Source organism: Lissotriton vulgaris, chromosome 4_1 (genome assembly GCF_964263255.1).
Source record: "Lissotriton vulgaris chromosome 4_1, aLisVul1.2, whole genome shotgun sequence".
Taxonomy (NCBI): Eukaryota; Metazoa; Chordata; class Amphibia; order Caudata; family Salamandridae; genus Lissotriton; species Lissotriton vulgaris.
This window is the reverse complement of record NC_141691.1, coordinates 223,866,362-223,886,041: the sequence shown is the minus strand read 5'-3', so window position 1 is coordinate 223,886,041 and position 19,680 is coordinate 223,866,362. Positions and strand designations below refer to the sequence as shown.

Here is a 19,680-nt window from a genome sequence, read left to right as displayed (position 1 = left end):
AAGGGTTGGATGCGGGTAGGATATGCTTGGTCTCAAAATCATATACGTACAACCCCGCTACGCTAGGAGCGAAGGTGCTGCCCATTGAGGTCCCCGTGCATTGAAGGTACAGTTGCCCTTTGTACTCAAAATAATTTTCTTTAAGTGCCATCCTTGCACATTGTAAGATGAAAGCCTTTGGCGTGACGTATTCCCAAGTCACTGTGTCCAGTGCTTGTGCCAGTACCCGTAGTGTTTCTTCCTGCGGGATACTGGTGTACAGACTCTCTATGTCCATTGTGACCAGAATGACAGAGTCTGGTTCAAAAGAGATGTCATTCAATAGCCTGAGAAGGCTTTTTGTGTCCTTCAAGTAGGTGCTGGAGTTTTGTACTATTGGCTTTAAATAATGGTCGCAGAAGGTAGATAGAGGTTCCAGTACTGAGCCAATCCCAGACACTATGGGGCGTCCTGGTGGCGGTGATACATTTTTGTGTGTTTTTGGCAATGTGTAAAAGTATGGGATCGTTGGACCCCCTGCCATCAGGTATGCCGCCTCATGGGGTGAGATATGTTCATTCAGCTCAGCCTCACGTACAAGTGTAGATATTCGTGCTTTCATTTCAGCAGTAGGGTCTGTTGTAAGAGGGATATAGTTCGTCCTGTCATTCAGAAGAGTTAGACAGACTTTGTCGTAATCCTCAGTATCCTGGATGACAATCCCACCACCCTTGTCAGCGGGTTTAATGACAATATCTTTGTCATTTTTCAAGTTCTCCAGGGCTTTGTGTTCTGCCGCCGAGAAGTTGTTGAACCGTTTGGGATTCTCAAGGGCTTCCAGATCTTTTGTGACCGCCTGTTCAAAAGCCGTAATCACTGCTGGTACAGTATGTGGTGGTGGCATGAAAGTTGATTTAAGTCTGAATGTTGTGTCAGACTCCTGTTCGTTGATTTCAGACTGCTCCTTGGACTCAAAGAACGCCTTGAGTTTAAGTTTTCTAAAGAACTGTGCGAGCTCGCAATGGAGTCGAAATTTATCTGGACGTGAAGTAGGGACAAAACCCAGACCTCTCTCCAGGACTTTGGTTTCATCTAGTGTGAGAATTTTCTTTGAGAGGTTTGTTACAAGACTTAAATTGCACTCGTGCTGGCTGTTGCTGTCCGACTGCGGGTGTGTTTCCCCACTGCGTCTTCGTCCTCCCAGGTCACTTGTGTGTTCCCTCTGCTCCGGCCCCGTCCCCGCCCGCCTCTCCCTAAAAAAGGCATAGGAGGGTGGTTTTGGGGAAAAAGGGGTTGCATGTAAGGGTTCCAATTCATCATCGGGAACTGGGGTTGTTGGTAAAACAAAGGTGGTGGACCATTGTTTGGTTGTCCATAATTCTGCCATCTCGGTTGTTGTTTCAGAACAGGGCAACACCTCCCTGGTAGCCAGCAGCTCGGTACACAAGACTGAGCTGTACCATGGTCCCCTTGAACAGGATCACTAATAGGTCCTCGGATCTGAAATGTGGCACAGGATTTCCCTTGAAGAGTGCATAAAGGCACCCACGTGGAACAGGAAGGTGAGACGCACCGCCTATTGCCTGCGTACACCACTCCTGGAGAAGTGTGGCTCAAATGGTTAGAGCGGCAGACCTTGATGCAGAGCTCAGGCCTGGGACCAGGGTTCGATTCCTGCCTCGGCGGGTCTTGGGCTCAAAAATTCCTCTGACCTGATATTCTCGCCTCAGTGCCTATTCTAATCATGGGCCCCATGCTGCAACTCTGGGCAATAGCTTGCTTAATCTCCACAACGGCCCCCCAACAGCGCTGGGGATGCCTGGTTTCACCAAGGGTGTGTCCAGGAGTGGACACTTCACAAGGAAAGCCAGGAAGGGTTCCTCAGCGGTATGAGTACAAGCGCCGGGAGACCCTTGTTGGGTAGCTGTGCTCTATACAAGTACAAAACATTTACATTTACATTTACTCCTTCTAGTGTTCCTCGTGAGATGTATGAGGGATGTCTCTGTATCACAACTGGTGTAGAGCACTTGGGAGTTTTCTACAATACCCACCTATGATTACTCCCCTGGAATAGATCCCTTTGATCTGCACAGTTATATTGATTATATCCACTAAGTGTTGTCAATGGCATTTACTATAGCAGTGAGAGGGTTTCATTGTAAGCGTTGAAGGTTACTTTCTATTCTAAAACAAAGTGAAGTCATTGTAAATCTGGAACAAACCTTTCCGCTTGGAGAAACATGAATGGGGTAGCACACAACACTCTCGTGGTAGTAATAATTTCCTTACCTGTGGCATGGAAAAGGCACTCCCGGTTACATGCTCAGGTTGCAGTACTTGAGGTTGTTCCTGGTTGGATATGGAACTAACCATCACTCTGTGAGTGCTGGACCACTAGTGTGGTTTCCAAATATCTAACTAAGGGCTATATTATCAAGAATGGCGATAACATTATCGCCGCTTTAGTGGCAGAAAACTGCCGCTAAAGTGGCGATAAGGGGCTTGATAATATGCCCTTGTGAATTCCCATAGAAGCCCAGGTTCACACCATATCTTGATAATATGGCCCTTTATGTGTACCTCGAGCCCCAAAAGATGTTTCAATCTGAGAATTGTACACTGCAAACCCAGTTACAATGTCATCTTCCTCAACATATACATTCACGAGCCCTGCCTAACTCCTACATAGGGTGTGCCACAGCAGACCTCATTTTAGGAGACTTCAGCCGGTGGATGCCTGAGAAAAAGCACAATCAAGAGGCAAACAAGTTATAGAATGAATATCCTGCAGCATTGTGGCAATTATTTTCAGACATCTGCAAAGTGTTATGGAGTCTAACCATAAACTTCACATGTTTCAATGAGGCAGCAGACCTACATAAGGAACCAAGCCCATATTAATGAATAGGGGCAAATATGTCCTATGTGCAGCAGATGCGGATCAGCCTGAGGCCTTGGACCTTGTTAATCTGTGGACCACCTATGAATCACTGGCCCACTAGAAACTCCATGAGCTTTGGGATTGTCCGAAGATGCACTGGATTGTATTAAATCTGTATCCATACACACCAGTCAACACATTCAAAAGAACCTGCTTAAAGGGACCATATAGTGAATGAAGTCTCAATAGGGTTTACACATATCCAGGCATCAGCAATCAAAGGCAGATTCTGGAACCCTCGTTTACGGTGAGCATTGAAGATATAAGATTGGGTAAGAGAGCAAGGTTGTTTTCTATTCATTGAATGGCCCATTTCATCTTTTGGTAGGAGAAAGATTCTCCTGGTCACCTCTTCAGTAAAAATAGTTAATGTTTCCTATAAACCTGGTTAGTCATATCTACAACTTACCTTGATTGATGTATGGAAAAAATTCATGTGCACACTTCCAAATTAGAAGAGAAATGGTACTGATGAGATCTGATACCCAAAAACATGTCAGAATTTTGAGAGGAGAATTTTCACCAGATGTAGGAATATTTCTGCTACCTTGACAGATTAAAAAGTCAAGTCAAGTCAAGTCATAAAATTTGTATAGCGCACTACATACCCGGAGGGTTTCAAGGCGCTTAGGAAGGGGAGGAGGATTATTTATCAAATATCCACGTTTTAAGCTGCTTTCTGAACGCTAGGTGATTCTGGGTGAGGCGAAGGTAAGCGGGGAGTGAGTTCCATGTTTTAGCAGCCAGGTATGAAAAGGATCTGCCTCCCATGGTGGTCTTGTTGATGCGAGGTACAGTGGCGAAGGCTTGGCTGGAAGAGCGAAGTTGGCGGGAGGGGGTGTAGAAGGACAGTCGAGAGTTGAGGCAATCTGGTCCGATGTCGTAGAGTGATTTGTGTGCGTGGGTAAGCAGTCGGAAAGTGATCCTCTTATTGACGGGTAGCCAGTGGAGGTCTTTAAGGTGACCAGAGATGTGTTCGTTGCGTGGGATGTCTAATATGAGCCTGGCTGAGGCGTTTTGGATTCGTTGTAGTTTCTTCTGGAGTTTAGCGGTGGTACCTGCGTAGAGGGTGTTTCCGTAGTCCAGTCGGCTCGTGACTAGAGCGTGGGTGACTGTTTTCCTTGTTTCGGAGGGGATCCAGCGAAATGTTTTTCTGAGCATGCGAAGAATGTTAAAGCAGGAAGAGGATACGGCGCTGACTTGTCTGTTCATTGAGAGTGAAGAATCCAGGATGACGCCAAGGTTCCGTGCGTGGTCTGTCGGGATGGGAGCTTTTCCGAGGGCTTCCGGCCACCAGGAGTCGTCCCATGCAGAGGGGGATGTACCTAAGATGAGGACTTCTGTTTTGTCTGAGTTCAGTTTCAGACGGCTTTGTTTCATCCATTCGGCGACTTCTTTCATTCCTTCGTGTAAGTTAGTTTTGGCGGTGCTGGGGTCCTTGGTGAGAGAAAGGATCAGTTGAGTGTCATCCGCGTAAGAGATGATGTTGAGGTTGTGTTGGCGGGCGATGGCCGCGAGGGGGCTCATGTATACGTTGAATAGGGTGGGACTGAGTGAGGATCCTTGAGGTACGCCGCAGATGACTTCAGAGGCCTCGGACTTGAATGGAGGAAGGCGGACTCTCTGGGTTCTTCCGGTGAGGAACGAGGTGATCCATTCAAGTGCTTTTCCTTGGATTCCGATGTTATTGAGGCGTTGTAGAAGGGTGTTGTGGCAGACTGTGTCGAATGCTGCAGAGAGGTCGAGGAGGATGAGGGCGACTGTGTCACCATTGTCCAGTAGAGTTCGAATGTCGTCTGTTGCTGCGATGAGGGCGGTCTCAGTGCTGTGTTTGGCTCGGAAGCCAGATTGTGAGGGGTCGAGGGATTTGTTGGCTTCGAGGAAGGCGGCGAGCTGGTTGTTGACGGCTTTCTCGATGACTTTGGCCGGGAATGGAAGAAGCGAGATGGGGCGGTAGTTTTTGAGTTCGGTGGGGTCTGCTGTTGGTTTTTTCAGAAGGGCGGTGAGTTCAGCGTGTTTCCAGTCTTCTGGGAAGGTAGCGGAGTTGAAGGAGCAGTTGATGACGTCTCGGAGGTGCGGAGCTATGACGGAGTCTGCTTTGTTGAAGATGTGGTGGGGGCATGGGTCTGTGGGGGATCCGGAGTGGATGGAATTCATCAGGCGGATGGTGTCCTCAGTGGAGATTGGGTTCCAGGCGTTAAGGGTGTTTACGGGGGGAAGATGGTCAGCAGATGGTAGGGTGGGTTGGCTTCCGGGTTGGTTGTCAAAGCTGTTGTGGATGTCAGCAATCTTGTTGTGGAAAAAAGAGGCTAGGGAGTCGCAGAGGGTTTGAGAGGGGGTGATGTCGTTGGAGTTGGCCGAGGGGTTGGAAAATTCCTTGACGATGTTGAAAAGTTCCTTGCTGTTGTGGGCGTTGTTGTCAAGTCGATCCTTGAATGCTGTTTTCTTGGCTTTTCGGATCAGTTGGTGGTGAGTACGGGTGTCGCTTTTGAAGGCGTCCTTGTTGCTGGTGGATGGGTCTTTTTTCCAGGCCTTTTCAAGGGAGCGGCATAGTTTCTTGGACTTCTTGAGATCATCGTTGAACCATGAGGCCTTCTTGTTGACAAGTTTGTGTTGACGTTTTTTCAGTGGTGCTAAGGTGTCGGCGGTGTTGGATAACCAGAGGGTGAGGTTGGAGGCGGCCTCGTTGGCGTTAGAAGAGAGGGCTGGGGAGGTTCGAAGGAGCGATGTGGAGATCTGATCCGTGGTGATTTTGTTCCAGTTTCTTTGTAGAGTTGGTTGGAGGTGGATGATGGGTTTCGGCTTGTTGTAGGTGAAGTGAACGCAGCTGTGGTCAGTCCAGAAGAGATCCGTAGTGTGGCTGAAGGAGACATGGTTGCTGGAGGTGAAGATGGGGTCGAGTGTGTGACCTGCGATGTGGGTGGGGGAAGTGACCAGTTGTTTAAGTCCGAGGTTGGCGAGGTTGTCTAAGAGGGTGGCGGTGTTGCGGTCGTTGATCTTTTCGAGGTGAAAGTTGAGGTCTCCCAGAAGGATGTAGTCTTTGGAGGGGAGCGCGTGTGGGGTGACGAAGTCCGTGATGTCTTCACTGAATTTTGCGCGGGGTCCTGGTGGTCTGTAGAGGAGGGTGCCTCTGAGTGTGGTCTTGGGGTCGATGTGGATCTGGAAGTGAAGGTGTTCAGAGTTGGCGAGGTTGACGTCCGAGCTGGTAGAGATGCGGATGGATTTCTTATGGACGATAGCGAGTCCTCCTCCTGTGTGGCTGGTACGGTCTTTGCGAGTAATCTTATAGTCTTCAGGGATGGCAATGGTGATGTCTGGTGCGGAGGAAGCGTTCATCCATGTTTCCGTAAGGAAGGCGATGTCCGGAGAAATGGTGTCTAGTAGATTCCATAGGTCAATGGCGTGCCTGTGGATCGATCGGGTGTTGAGAAGGATGCATTGTAGGTGGTTGGGGTCGGGAATCTGTGGTGTGGTTGTAGCGGAGATGTTGTCGGTGCCGCTGAATTTGCAGGAGTAGCAGGAGAAAGGTCCATGGGTGCGTCCAGGAGCGGCTTGGACGCAGTTGGGGGCGCGACCGGGGTTAAGGGCTAGGAGGGAGGCGGTATCGTAGGTAATGCGGGAAGGCTGGGAGACGTGAGGGGCAGGGGGTCTGGCGCTTGGCGGGGTCCAGGCGCGGACGGGCGTAGACGGGCTTACCTTTGGCGCACCTTCGGCGAGGCCGTAGCGCGTGGACGCTGCGCGTGGGTGCATCTGTCCATAAATGGAGAGGGGATGTAATGGGTGAGAGTCTTTCCATCAGCTGGCCTGGTAAGCACTGAATGCACTGGAGAAAAAGCTAAACATTGGGTCCAAATTGAATCAGAATTGTCTATCCTTCTGTTGGGAAACGCAGCACGAGGGAGCACACTTCAAACTTAATATATTTAGAAAGATCTTTCCACCACTTAAGCCTAGGAACCAGTAAATAACCAGGTCTTTGATCGTCTCAAGGGTATCTCAAGCATGGACTCTTGTAAGATTCTATGCACAGTGGTAAACAAGCCACAGGTCCAGAAACAGAAATCCACTTGCATAAGGCAGTCTGTGGTGTAAGTCCAAATACCAGCAAAATTTGGCACCGCACTAACAGGCACATGCATCAAGGTAGGATTAAGCGAGTCCTTAATTGCGGCAATTAAGGAATCGCAAATAAGGACTCGCAAAAGCCTATGCATGTAGGAATTGCTATAAAAATAGCGATTCCTACACATTCCTTATTTGCGACTCGCAAATTGCGAGTTGCAAATAAGGAATGGCTTCCCATTCATTCCTTTGGGCCTACAGGCCTATAGGAATGAATGGCAAATTGCATGCGCAATTTGCGGGTACCAATAGGTCTTTGCAAATTGCACATGCAATTTCAGAGTGCAAGGGTGTCAAAAGGACACCCTGTTGCACCCCTGAAATTGATCTGTGCACATATGTTGCACACACACATGCTCTAAGGGCCTGTGTGTGCGCAACATGAAACTTTGAAAAATGCACAAAAGTGCATTTTTCAAAGTTTTTGCAAATTACCATGAAGTTCAACTTCATGGTAATTTGCGCCCCCTATTAGCAAAATCGCTATTCTCAATTTGTTCTTGCATTGCATTTAAGGAATCGCAAATTGCGATTACTTAAATGCAATCGCAATTTAAAAATTCGCAAATAATTGTGATTTTTTTTGTGCGAGTGGCAAGTTGTTTTATGCATCGCAAAAGCTAATTTTGCGATTGCAAACAGTCGAATTTTGCGATTTGCACCGTTTGCGATCGCAAATAGCTTTGATGCATGTGCCTGTAAGTACCTATCAAGAATCTGCACTAATCCGCAAAAAAGATTTGGGTAGAAAAATATCTGATTAAATGTAAACAGGCTTGTGCTACCCTGACCCTCTCCCTGACAACATGACATATGCACTATCTGCTGATAAAATCCTTAAAAACATTAAATAGTGCATAGACAGCTTGGACAACAGGGCAGGAACATCCCCTTGTTGTATGAAGCTCAATATACTATCAACCTCAAACTCTATTTTGCATCCTCTTGATTCACCGATTGGGATCCATCTCTCGATCCTGTTTTAAAAAATATATATATTTTATTGGATTTTTAACAGTACAGTGATCAATATTTAGTGCCAGTCGTTTGACAATCAGAGCTGCGAGTGTTTACATCTGTCGATCCTGTTGACGTGATCTCAGAGATAATTCCCAGGATGATCCCTATGCTACTGAACATATCTGAGACCTTGTGTCTAATGTCAACAAGTGAGACTTGTCATCTATCAAGAGTTCTGAAGTGGCCATAAGGCAACATGTTCTTGCACTTTAAAACGTACAATATAAAGAAGCCCGGGCAAACCTTCATCTGTCTGTCAATCGGTTAGTCTCTCTAGATCATAATCTGCCTGTCCATCCATCCATCCACCCATCCATCCATCCATCCATCCACCCACCCACCCACCCATCAATCCATCCACCCACCCACCCACCCATCAATCCATCCATTTTGGCCAAGAAATCTGTGTGAGGATGAATCTCTCAACTCTGCACCCTAAGTGCTCTCTTGAGGAAACTGAATTGACAATAAGGAGGGGAAGGTCTCGACCTCAGCAATCTCTTGCTAAGGTACTCCAAGGGGACCATCCTGGCCATTAATCAGTACATGCTCCTGTCCACGTGACCTATGGTTTTATTGCCTCCACTGACAACAGAGACATACACAAAAGCACAGCCAATATGCATTCTTGTGTGGCTGTATCCCCTCCTACAGAACACTATGCGAGGGAGTAAGGAGAGTTTATGCAATCAGAACCTTTAAAGTCTTCTGTCGCTGGGTAATTTCTGGTTATAGACTCTGACCTCTAAACTAGTCCTCCATCACCAGTAGTGATGTCTGCACTATGGAGACCACTATTCAGCAAAGAAGCCTGCTTCCCATGCCTTTGATACACAATGCCAAACAGGTACCCCTGCTTCCAGATACCCTAAAAAAAGAAACCCTTTTGGTCTCAGGCCTTATGTACCGGATGTGGATTATTTTACTCTTAATACAGATCAATCTTATGTTTTTTTTTATTGAGAACAGGCATAGTAAATTATACAGGCATAGCAAAATTACATTGTGATGCTGGATGTTTTCTGCTTTTTTTGCCCAGCTGCTTGTCTGTGCATAATTAAATGGCGTTGGATTCTTTAGTGCTGCCTCTTTGACAGGTGATGGTTATTAGAAATACAAACATCTAGAGAAGTGTGTTTTCTGCACACAAAAAGCTAGCTCAAATATAACTTTCTCTGTCTGCCACTGTTTCACAAGCACATTTTTTTCCTAGTGTTCTAATAATGAAAGAGGAGCTATCACTCACGCCAATACGAATGTGAAGAACAATGCTACAACATATACCTGGATGCCACCCACTTCCAACTGCCCAAGAGCTGTCACATTCAAGTAAGTGCTTTTACAATCCTCTCCACTACAATATAACTAACATTAACTTTCAGCATATGTGAGACAAACCCTAAATAGATTGAACGAATACAGACATTGTCTTAACTATGAGTGTGGGAAGATGGAAATGTGTTTTTTGTCAACCGGTTGAAGGTCCCTCAGGTCGGATCCATGACTGTAACAATTTCCCGCACCTGTGGTGACAGGAGGGTCTCCCTTTGCCTCTGAAGGCTCACTCATTTGGATCCCTTTTGGCATTGGGTCATAATCACGGAAGAGGCTTCACTCCCTGATTGGGTGAACTTGAGACTCAGCTCCAACATCCAGGGAACAATGTAATCTCCTAAAAGATCCATAGGACCATCCAAGATGAACATTAGCTTCTATGTTTTCCCTTTGCTTACAAGTAAAGTTCCAGGTGTTCTGTTTTTGTTGATTAGTGCACACAAATATAGACTAAATCAATGTTTTACCGTCTGTATTTTATTTTTTTTTAAACTGAAAAATTGAGAGTCTTGATCTTCTGAACGTCTCTCGATGCTGCCAATCATGACTAGCAAAACAGTAATTTTTTTTCTTTTCAGAGTTTTATATAGTGCAAACTTGACCCGAATGTTTGGGGTATCAGAGCGCTTTACACGAGCACCAGTTGCATTACATGAGGACACAATAAGGTTTTATTTTTCAGCCCCAGGCAAAGGACCAATGATGCAAGGCAAAATTTTGTCTACTAAGTTTGTCATGTGTCCTAGTTTCTGAACCAATTTAGGTACAATGTGGAAAATCTCAATATGATTAAATCAAGGTTTCCCAGAAAATATGTTTTTGGGTTTCCATTCCAAAGGGAATGGGTCAAAGTCAAAGTTCCCTTTTTCCCTTCACCTTGGCCTCAGAGATAAGGAGGTGCCGGACAAAGTTTGAAAAGCAACCATTTACTACTACTACAACCAGTCTCCAAAGTTTAGGAGAACTATTTATTGTGCTGGAAAATATCCAAGTTCATGGGCCCATATCTCTTTATTGCTTGACTGTGGCTGAACTGTTTACGGCGGTGGTAAACCTATGGGTCCTGGAGCACCAACTGCGATCATAAGTTCCCAGTAAGCACTGGGAACTTTCAATGCACTGTTAAGGACAGATATATCTTTAAATCTCAATATAATTTAGTGCCCCGTGGCCAAGTGAAAGAACACCTCCATCACTCTAGGACTTGAAATGTGATGATATTTGTCCTTATAGTGGCATGGATGGTGCAGGAAGGACAGTGTGATTCAGGCTCTGTCCTAAAAAGTCCCCAGTGTATCCTCAACCATCTCTAAGATGTCATAATTTCTGTTGTTATCAGCAAGGTCTTCCTGCCTCCCGTACAACTCACTCCCCTGTGACAGTGACTTTGCAGGATTCACTCCACTGGGCCCTTCTTCCTGTCCTCAAGGCCGCCTATGAACAGCTCCTCTCTTCTCTTCAGACTGGCCTTCTAGATCAGTAGGCCTGATTCCTGCGTCTTAGATTTCTTACATGCCTTGGGGCGAACTATTCATAGTCAGACTTCTCTCTACTGGTGCAGCAGTTTCTACAGCCCTGCAGGAAAATGAAAACAAGTGGCACCAATGGGGTTAGTATGTATCTAAATTTGGGAGCGCATGCGAGAATCCAGGTAGATTGAAGTCATAGTGTCAGGTTAGGTTACTGTAACCTCTACCAATTAAAGTAGAAATCATTTTTGAAGACGCTCTTTGTTGGTTTTCACAAAGGAGAAAAGAGAAAAGCACCAACTTGTCAAAGATAATGAGCAGTAGAAGGGAGGCATTGCAGAATCCAGAAGTGTGGACTCAACAGTTTCCAGAGAAGCCATTGTCAGATGACAAAGGGACAAAGCCGCAGAAGACCACAGGATGCCAAAGGTTCAGAATCCATGAATGACCATTGTCAGAGCACAAAGGGAGGAGGCTACAGATGTGTAAATACGGCCGCACACAAGTTAGACAATGTCGCTTCAACATGAAATACCTCAAAAAAGCAAAAGGCGAGAGGTGTTTGGCAAACCAGGAACAGTTCATTTAATTAAACAGTGTTGCTGAGAGAACAGTTACAGGCATAGGGTCTGAGGGCTGTCTCGACTTACAAGCGACATAGGTTTTTAAACAATTCATTGAATGTCATAAAATAGTTGAGGCAATCCTTTTGAGCCTCCGTCTTTGGAGCCATCAATGAATGTATTTAGTGAGGAATCAAGGTGGGTCTCGACTTTGCATAGACACTATGCAGCCAGTGGGTAACTTGTTCAGATGCCCGGCATGGGGAGCACGTTATCACTGCATGTACTGTGTGTACTGTGTCCTGATTGGTTATGTGTTCCTAACTTCATGTGGCATCTGACTGTATGGTGTTTTGGGAACGCACGTACCCCTCCGGCCATGTATGCTTTATTGGGGCCAATCTTCCTGGACCATTGTGGCGTCACTGCCCCTGTCTGTGGGATTGATCCAGGATTTCCTGTGTGCTTGTTTGTCATCCAGCTACGTGCCACCCCACCTGTGTCCTGTCAATCAGAGACTTTAGCCCTGGGTCTCAGAGCCTGCCTGACTACATATTTCTGAGTCGGGGTTGACGTGAAGTTCATAATGGGCAAATTAATCAAGAAAGATGCGATTGCGTTTTTATACATGAATATATTGTTATTCATGTTGACATCGGCTTTCTCAATATTAACAACATGCTTGACAGGTGTCAGCTAGCTTCACGTTGATCATGTGGTGAAATGAGTTCAAGGCAGTCTTTTATGTGCATGCGGAATATATGGAATCTATAGCCTGAGGGGCAGCTCCAGGGCTATTCCAAGCAGAGCAAAGCAAAGCCATACTGATATCACTCTGTATTGTGAACCAGAATATTGTGCTGCATGTAATATTGCCTCCCAGACATCATACTACCTATGAACCCCACTTGTAAGCACAAAGACAAAGCACGCTACATATATGCAGGGTTAAACGTAGGGTCCCAGCTATTAGGGACTGAGTTGATTTCACAAAGATAGGATTGTTAGACTCTACTCCCTCACTGGAATCCCAGCTGCTACCAATTGCCAGTCGCTCCACTTTATGGTTAGAGGGCTCCACTGCGTGTTGATTCACAATTTAGATGTACTCCCTTGCCACCAGAGTTTTGTTTTCTGATGGTGTGATATTAAAAACATGCTCCAGTTCATTCACATGCACCTATTCTCATTGTTCTATGTTTCTATTCAGATTCAGGGAACAAATGGCACTGCTGTCTGCCTGGTACACACCATGCGGTCCACCCCATGACCATGGGTAGGTGACGGGTAGAGGGTACAATGTCTCCACCAACCTGCACTATATATCAGCATGGGAAAAAAACAAGAGTGCTCTAAAGGTCAGGCACGCATCTGAAGAGTGACAGCCCGGACTCTGGTTCAGCTCCTATTGGTGTCTTCAGAGGATGGAACCCGCAGGACTACCTGGAGCTCTGGTCTAGAAGGCTCCCAGATCCATGATGTCACTCACTGAAAAGAACTATAAATATGGCAGTGGTACAGGGCACCTGGCAATAATGGGTTCATCTCAGTGAGGTGGACACAGACACTACTGGACAATGAAGACTGCTTTCTTCTAGGATTGACTACCATTAGATAACATATATTCACTACGGAGGAGACTTGGACCTTACACGAAAGATGACCATCAAACAACACCTCCAAATGTCTGCCCACCTCAGTGGAGAACAGGGGTCCTAGCCAACATTCTGTCAAACCAGGAAGTGGGTTGGATTGCATTGCAGATTATTAGATCCGAGCCAACTCATGGCAGCCTTCGTGCATGCTGAAAAGGTCTTCTTGACTGAGGCTGAATTGTCCTCAAAAGAGAGCAGTAACTGATTGTCATCTGCATATGAGATGATTTTAATGCAGTAAGATTCCACTAAGAAAGCAAGTGGGGACAAATAAATATTGAATAGGGTGGGGCTGAGTGCTGAACCCTGCAGCACTCCGCATTTAAAAATCTTAGCATCTGAGGAATGGGGCTTTATCCAAACTGTCTGTTCTCTGAGGTTCAGAAAGGAGCTGAACCACATCAGTGTTGATACTCCCACTCCAATTGCTGGCAGGCGATGGAATAAAATATCATGAGAGACGGTGTCGAAAGCCGCCAAGAGGTCTAATAGGATCAAGGTGACATTATGACCAAGATCTTAGGTCATCTTAGAAGATTATTTTATTTCTAATAGGGCGGTTGCTAGGGCAAGATCTAAAACCGGATCGCAAGGGATGTAGAAGTTTGAAAGGCTCCAAAAACTCTGTGAGTTGAGTATTAACGATTTTTTCAAAAATATTTGTGACAGCTGGTCACAGAAAGGTGTCAAATTTGATAAAACTGAAGTAGTTAAATTTTTTTTTTTTAAAAGAGAAATGACACATGCCCTCTTCCATGACTAAGGGACCATGCCCGACTGCAAGGAGGAGGTGGAAAAATTGAGATAGACTGGGAAGGTGGTATCCAAAATCTGTCTCAGAATGTGAGGGGGAAACAAATCGATTGGGGAGGCAGATTTGCACTTCCTAAAGCAAGCTTTAACCCCTTCCATGCTGATGACAGCCCCAGCCGTCATGCATCACGGTGCTCGTGTACTGATGACAGCTGGGGGCCGTCATGAACCCGCCGACTCTTAAAAACGGCAGCACAGGCTCAGAATCGCAGCCGCGCCCAAGAGGCTAAGCTCCTCCTCTGTAAGAGCTTGCAGAGGCGGCTCGCTGAGGGAGTGCTAAGGGGGCGGGGTTGGGGAGGGGCAGGGTGGAGGGGTAGTAGAGTCCGACAGGTAAGTAATTAAATAAATAAAACAATTTACTGTGCGCGCTTCATGCGCAAGGTAAATTGTTTTCTTTCTTTCTTCCTGTTTGTGCAATGAGGCTGGCTAGATTTCCATGGGGGTTGCATGAAGTTCAGTATATCTGGGCCAGAGTCTCAAAATTTGGGTGGAAAATTGGGACTGGGGTATAAGTGTTTTCAGTAAAATCATTGCATTTATTTATACACTGAAAAAAACGATCTATCAAGTTTGTTTAGGCTCATCAATCCACAAAATAATAAAATCCAGTCAGCGTTTCAATACAACCACCCACATTTCATATGTATGAGTCACGTTCTCATACAATTAATTAGTTTAAATTATATAGAATATCTGTCGGACATTTTTCATTTCAACAGGGAAAATACAAAATTCAAATTAGGAAGGACCGAATAAAACACGCCGGCTATTTAAGGGGATATACTCAGATACTTTCTGTGAACATGAGCCAGCAATCTGAGATAAGGAGGGTGTGCACCCCTGAATGTGGCATGCCTCACAGGTAAACATAAACTATCATTCATGAATGCCCCGCCTTCTTGGGTTTCAATTCAATCATGAGCTAGCTCTTAACGCCGTCATTTACCACCCTGTAATTAACCTGTTACATGCATGCATCTCCATTAAATTAATAGCTTCTAAGCATCAAAATGAGTTTCAGTTTATATTATGTTTTTAATTTTCACAGAGCAACTGTTGCACAAAGCCATGATGTTTATTGGCTCGACGTCCTATCTACGCCTCTCCCAATAGGTAAGCTTATTTTTAAATATATTGTTTCAATGTGAAAGATGTACCTGGATACTGTCAATAATTCGTTTCTTCTGGCAAACTGTGTATGTTAGTGGATATATGTTATATACGTGTGTGTGTGCGTGTGTGTGCGTGTGTGCGTGTGTGTGTGTGGGTGTGTGTGCGTGTGTGTGTGGGTGTGTGTGTGTGTGTGTGTGTCTGTGAAGGGGCCATGACTCACAAGAGGCGAAGTTATGAGTCTGTCATTGTTTACTATTGATAATAACTCGCATAGTACCTTCTGCACATCTGAATACATGGTTTACGGTATGGCATTGTTCGTGGTTATTTATTATAGAAAGCAAAATTTAAGCAAATAACAATTAATCATAACCAGGTTACAAGTACAAAGTGTATACAGAGTGAAACATGCTATTTAATACCATTGTTGAGTGTGGGGAGCGGCCATGCCCCACGAAAGGTCTGGTCTGGGATCACAGGCCTGAACTTTTACGTGTTACCACTGATTTCATAAAAGAGTTGACACAATTAAAGGGTTTTCTAGATGCACCTCTAAGAGGATGTGGGTTTAAGACCACAGCTGACGACTTTGGAACTGGGGAACCAGGTTCCAGTCTCGGCGCCAGCTCAACATCCTGTGAATCTGGGCAAATCACTTGGGGGCATATTATCAAGGGACTTTTCTCCTCTTTTTTGGCTTTAAAAGCCAAAAAAGCAGAGATAATGCTTTTGCCCTATTTACAAGGCAGTGCTAACATGCATTAGCGCATGTTAGCAGCCTTATTACTGACGCCTTGCTTTGCATCTCTAATAAGATGCAAATTGGGCGTTTCCTACTAACACAACACGGGAATCAAGGAGTTACAGCACTACTCCCTATCAACAAGCTGGCCCAGGACACTAATTCCGACGTTAGAATCCGCACTAACAGCGGATAACGCCGAAAGCTAACGTCTGCTAAAAGCAGACTTAGCTATACATTCTATGGTTGAATCTACATCTCCCTATTAGCAATGATTACCTGATCGCTTCCGTTGTAGCGTTGGATTTCCAGCGATGTGCGCGGATTTCGCCGCTATCGCCGTATTTAATATCGCCGTGGAGATATGCATTGGTAATAACGCGATATCTCGGCGATAGAATCCGGCGATAGCCGGCGTTAAGCTAATCCGCGCTAAACCCGCTCATCGATGTTTATCGCTATTCTTTGTTGATATGCCCCTTAATCTCTCCTTGCCTACCAAAAAAAAACCATATTTGAACTGATCTTGGAGTATTTGGTGTTGAGCACTATCATGCAAGAGACAGAGTCAAGCCTGTGTCTGCTTAGCGATTTTCATCACATGACTCAGGGTGGTACAATTCCATCTTCTAGATGGAAGCTGATTGCTCATGGTTGACAGGCTATATTGTCCTCAGTAATGTTGTGTGAAGTAACAATTGCGTCCTAAATTTTGTTTGCAAACATATTGTCCCATTTCATGTAGATTATGTAGATTTTGTGGGCTGGTATTTTTACAAAAAATATATACTAATGGTGGATGATATTCTGACAACAATCTTCTGGTACCATATTGGCTGCAGAGAAAGGGGGGATGTAAACACGTTGGAAAATGGAGGGTTAAGCCATGATATTCTCCTGGTTTTGTGAGGATTACATCATATTTCAGATATTTTCTCAATTTCAAAAGTGGTTATGGCCATTCCCTACTACATTGTAGTATACTGGACATTTGACCCACAGATGGCCTAATCAGGTGCTTTCAGTGTGAAAAATGCAGTAACTACCTTTGATACTGCTACTGAGGATTCTGGTAGCTTTTCATTAAAGGAATTATAGTCCAGTATACAAGGGCTGGATCAGTCCCATTTCATATATTGCAGTCTTGCTGTAAACTCATCGTATTTGTTAGAATAAAGGTGTTAAAGTCAAGACTTGGGAACTCTGAACTCTTTCTTTAAAAGTCCTTATCAGAAGGGCTATTATTACCCCATTAGATATATGTCATTGATGCTGTGAAGTGCTGGCAATGGAACTCCTTTCCTGCATCAATTCCCCCCAAATCTCGTCAATTTACTCCCTTGTCTCGTTTAATGCTTTTTATCATAATCTTCATATTTTCGGAAATTAGTCAAATCACTCGGGTAAATCCACCGAATTACCAGTGCAGTTCTTAAACAATCTACTCCATGAATGCCAATCGGGCTTCGCCTCCACCTTTACTGCGACTGACATTTTTCAGGTACAGGGAGTTGCGATTCACATTTTGTGAATATGTTTTCTTGCAGTAAATCTGAATGAATGGCAATCACTCAAAATAACAAAAAAGTGCTGGTACCAAGAATGGAAACACACAAACAGAACCAAACCCACAAAAAATAACAGCAAATAAAATTGCAGCACTAATCTCAATTTTCAAGTTGATAAATAGGTATGCAAAAATTATTCCTATACCAGTGAAATTATTCGGAAATAATGTTTTTCTTTCGTTTACATTGATCTTCCTGGGAAAAATGAATTTACGTAATATTTGTCTTGTAAAATCTATTTTTTGCCTACCTTTTGTTTTTCAAAATTCAAAATAAATTTCACTAATTTCACAAAAGTTGTAACCAATTCCAATTCCAAAAATTCTTTATTTCCTCCTCCCCTCCCAGTGCCGCGCCCCCCCGCCTGAACCTGCACTTAACTCCTCGCGGCCCCCGCTCCGCGGGTGCCGCTCGTGTGGAGAACTCTGTCCTGCTGTCCTGCTCGCCATTGTCCTGGCTGGGAGCCAACGCTTGCTTGGGGAAACATCGTTTGAGAGTCCGGCCGCAGTGGAGGTGAGAGGCGCAGGCGAGCGGGACTGCGAGGACCAGCATTCCATCGGTCATCGCCAGCTGGTTCCTCTTCCCGCCGCGCCGCGCCCCCTCCCAGTGCCACGCCCCCTTGTCATACTTAGGTGAACCTGCTCACACGCATCGCGGGACGCGCGCGGGGCAGCCACCGGGGCGAAGACCGGGCAAAGAGCGGGCCGTTCTAGGCCGTTAGAGGCCGGCAGAGACCGGACCGGGCCACCCCTCTGACGTCCCCGGCCCTGTAGCTCCCCCTACATACTCCATAATGGCGACCAGAACCTCACGAAGTAAGTCCGCCCAACAAGGTACAAGCACTCTGGAAAAATTCTTCCCAAAGGCGAGTAACCTAGCTAGCAAATGCTCGTCAATTCCAGAGGCGCACCTCGAGATGGGTCCGGAAAGTGTGTTTCTGGATCAGGGGGATACTTTTTCCACAGACGCTAGCACACCGATCCCACTGGATGCCACCCACATGTCACTAATGGACAGTATTGATCAGACGATCGAGTCGGTCCTTCAGCAGCTAAGAACTCCCTTGACGCAGAGGGACAGGAACTCATCCCGGCTATCTGGGATCTCTGACCATCCTGCCATTCCGGAAAGTAGGGGATCAGTCCTGCAAGATCCAGGCCAGGTCGACTTGCCTACAGACGATGTAGGCAGCAGAGTGGAACAGCCCCCTAAAAGGAAGAGGTCCAGGAAAGCAAAGAAGGCAAAGAGGGCCAAAGTCGACACAATAGAGCCAAATCAGACAGACAGCATAGACATTTCTGCCTCTCCTGATCTCAATTTATCAGGGTCCAGGTCGAATCACATCGGCTCTCCAGCTCCTGCTTCCCTATCCCTGCACACGGGCCCTTTCATTTTTGGTGGGGCAACTTCCACTAGCACTGACTCATTAGTTAACTCACTCACTGACATCATGAAGAACTTGCTAATCCCCATCGCAGCTAAATTGGACGCCATAGAGTCCAGACTGAAGGCTTTGGAAAGTAGTCATCTAAGGAAAAGCCCTGGGTCAGCCATAAATGTGATAAATGCCCCTCCAGTCCCCCGGGCCTCCTCGGGGAATAGTCTGCGGTCCGCTGCACCGTCGCAGGGCGCAATTGTGGTGCTGCCAGGTACAGACGGTGCGCCTGTTTCTCAGACGCACCCTTTGTTACCTTCGGCTTCCAGGCCCCCTGTCCCGGCCCCAAGGAGATCAAAGCAAATTCCAGCGCCGCAGACTGGGGGAGCAGCGATCCCTACAAATGGCCTTACCGATGGTCCCGCTCCCCATTTTGATAGGCGCAGGGTGGTCAATCTGCCCCCAGAAGCAGTTCCATACACGGTAATCATGGTGGGAGTACCTGAGTTAACTGGTGATATGAGGGAGCCCCAAGACTCGCTACGTAATAAGGTGATAAGCTGGCTTAGCATCAACAGGCCGCTGCCTCCTAACCTGAAAGGCGAGGTCCTGATGACCAGGAGGATCCCTTGGATTGGTCATACCCCAAAGAATAGGGCAGGGGATTGCATTATTATAAGTTTCAAAAGCCCCCACGTAGCCAACTACATCTCCAATTGGCTTGTAAGGCCTGACAAGTCCAATATTGAATTAGTCCCCCTTTCATACTTCTACCCAAATGCAAGTAGCACAGAGGCAAGGGGGGAGAAGGGGTGGGCTAGAGTGGGCTTTGCTGTGGATGGCTCACGCTATAGACCAAGGCACCACCTTCCACATGCCCAGGCAAACTTTATACATCACAACAGATTTTCCTGCCTAGATCAGGTCGACTGACTACAAATCAGTGAGACCTCTTCTGGCCCTGGGAAGATGGTAGATAAGG

General features: G+C 46.0%; 1 protein-coding gene across 1 annotated transcript in view; it reads left to right on the top strand.

Annotated features, from left to right (window-relative positions):
- The window catches only part of LOC147718592 (putative defense protein 1), a 61,195-nt gene that overhangs the window by 29,764 nt on the left and 11,751 nt on the right, over window positions 1-19,680 (top strand). Inside the window, exons 3-4 of the mRNA XM_086918542.1 lie at window positions 9,279-9,394; window positions 14,949-15,013. Coding sequence (XP_086774668.1) covers window positions 9,279-9,394; window positions 14,949-15,013 — 181 coding nt within the window. The remainder of the gene's footprint in view (window positions 1-9,278; window positions 9,395-14,948; window positions 15,014-19,680) is intronic.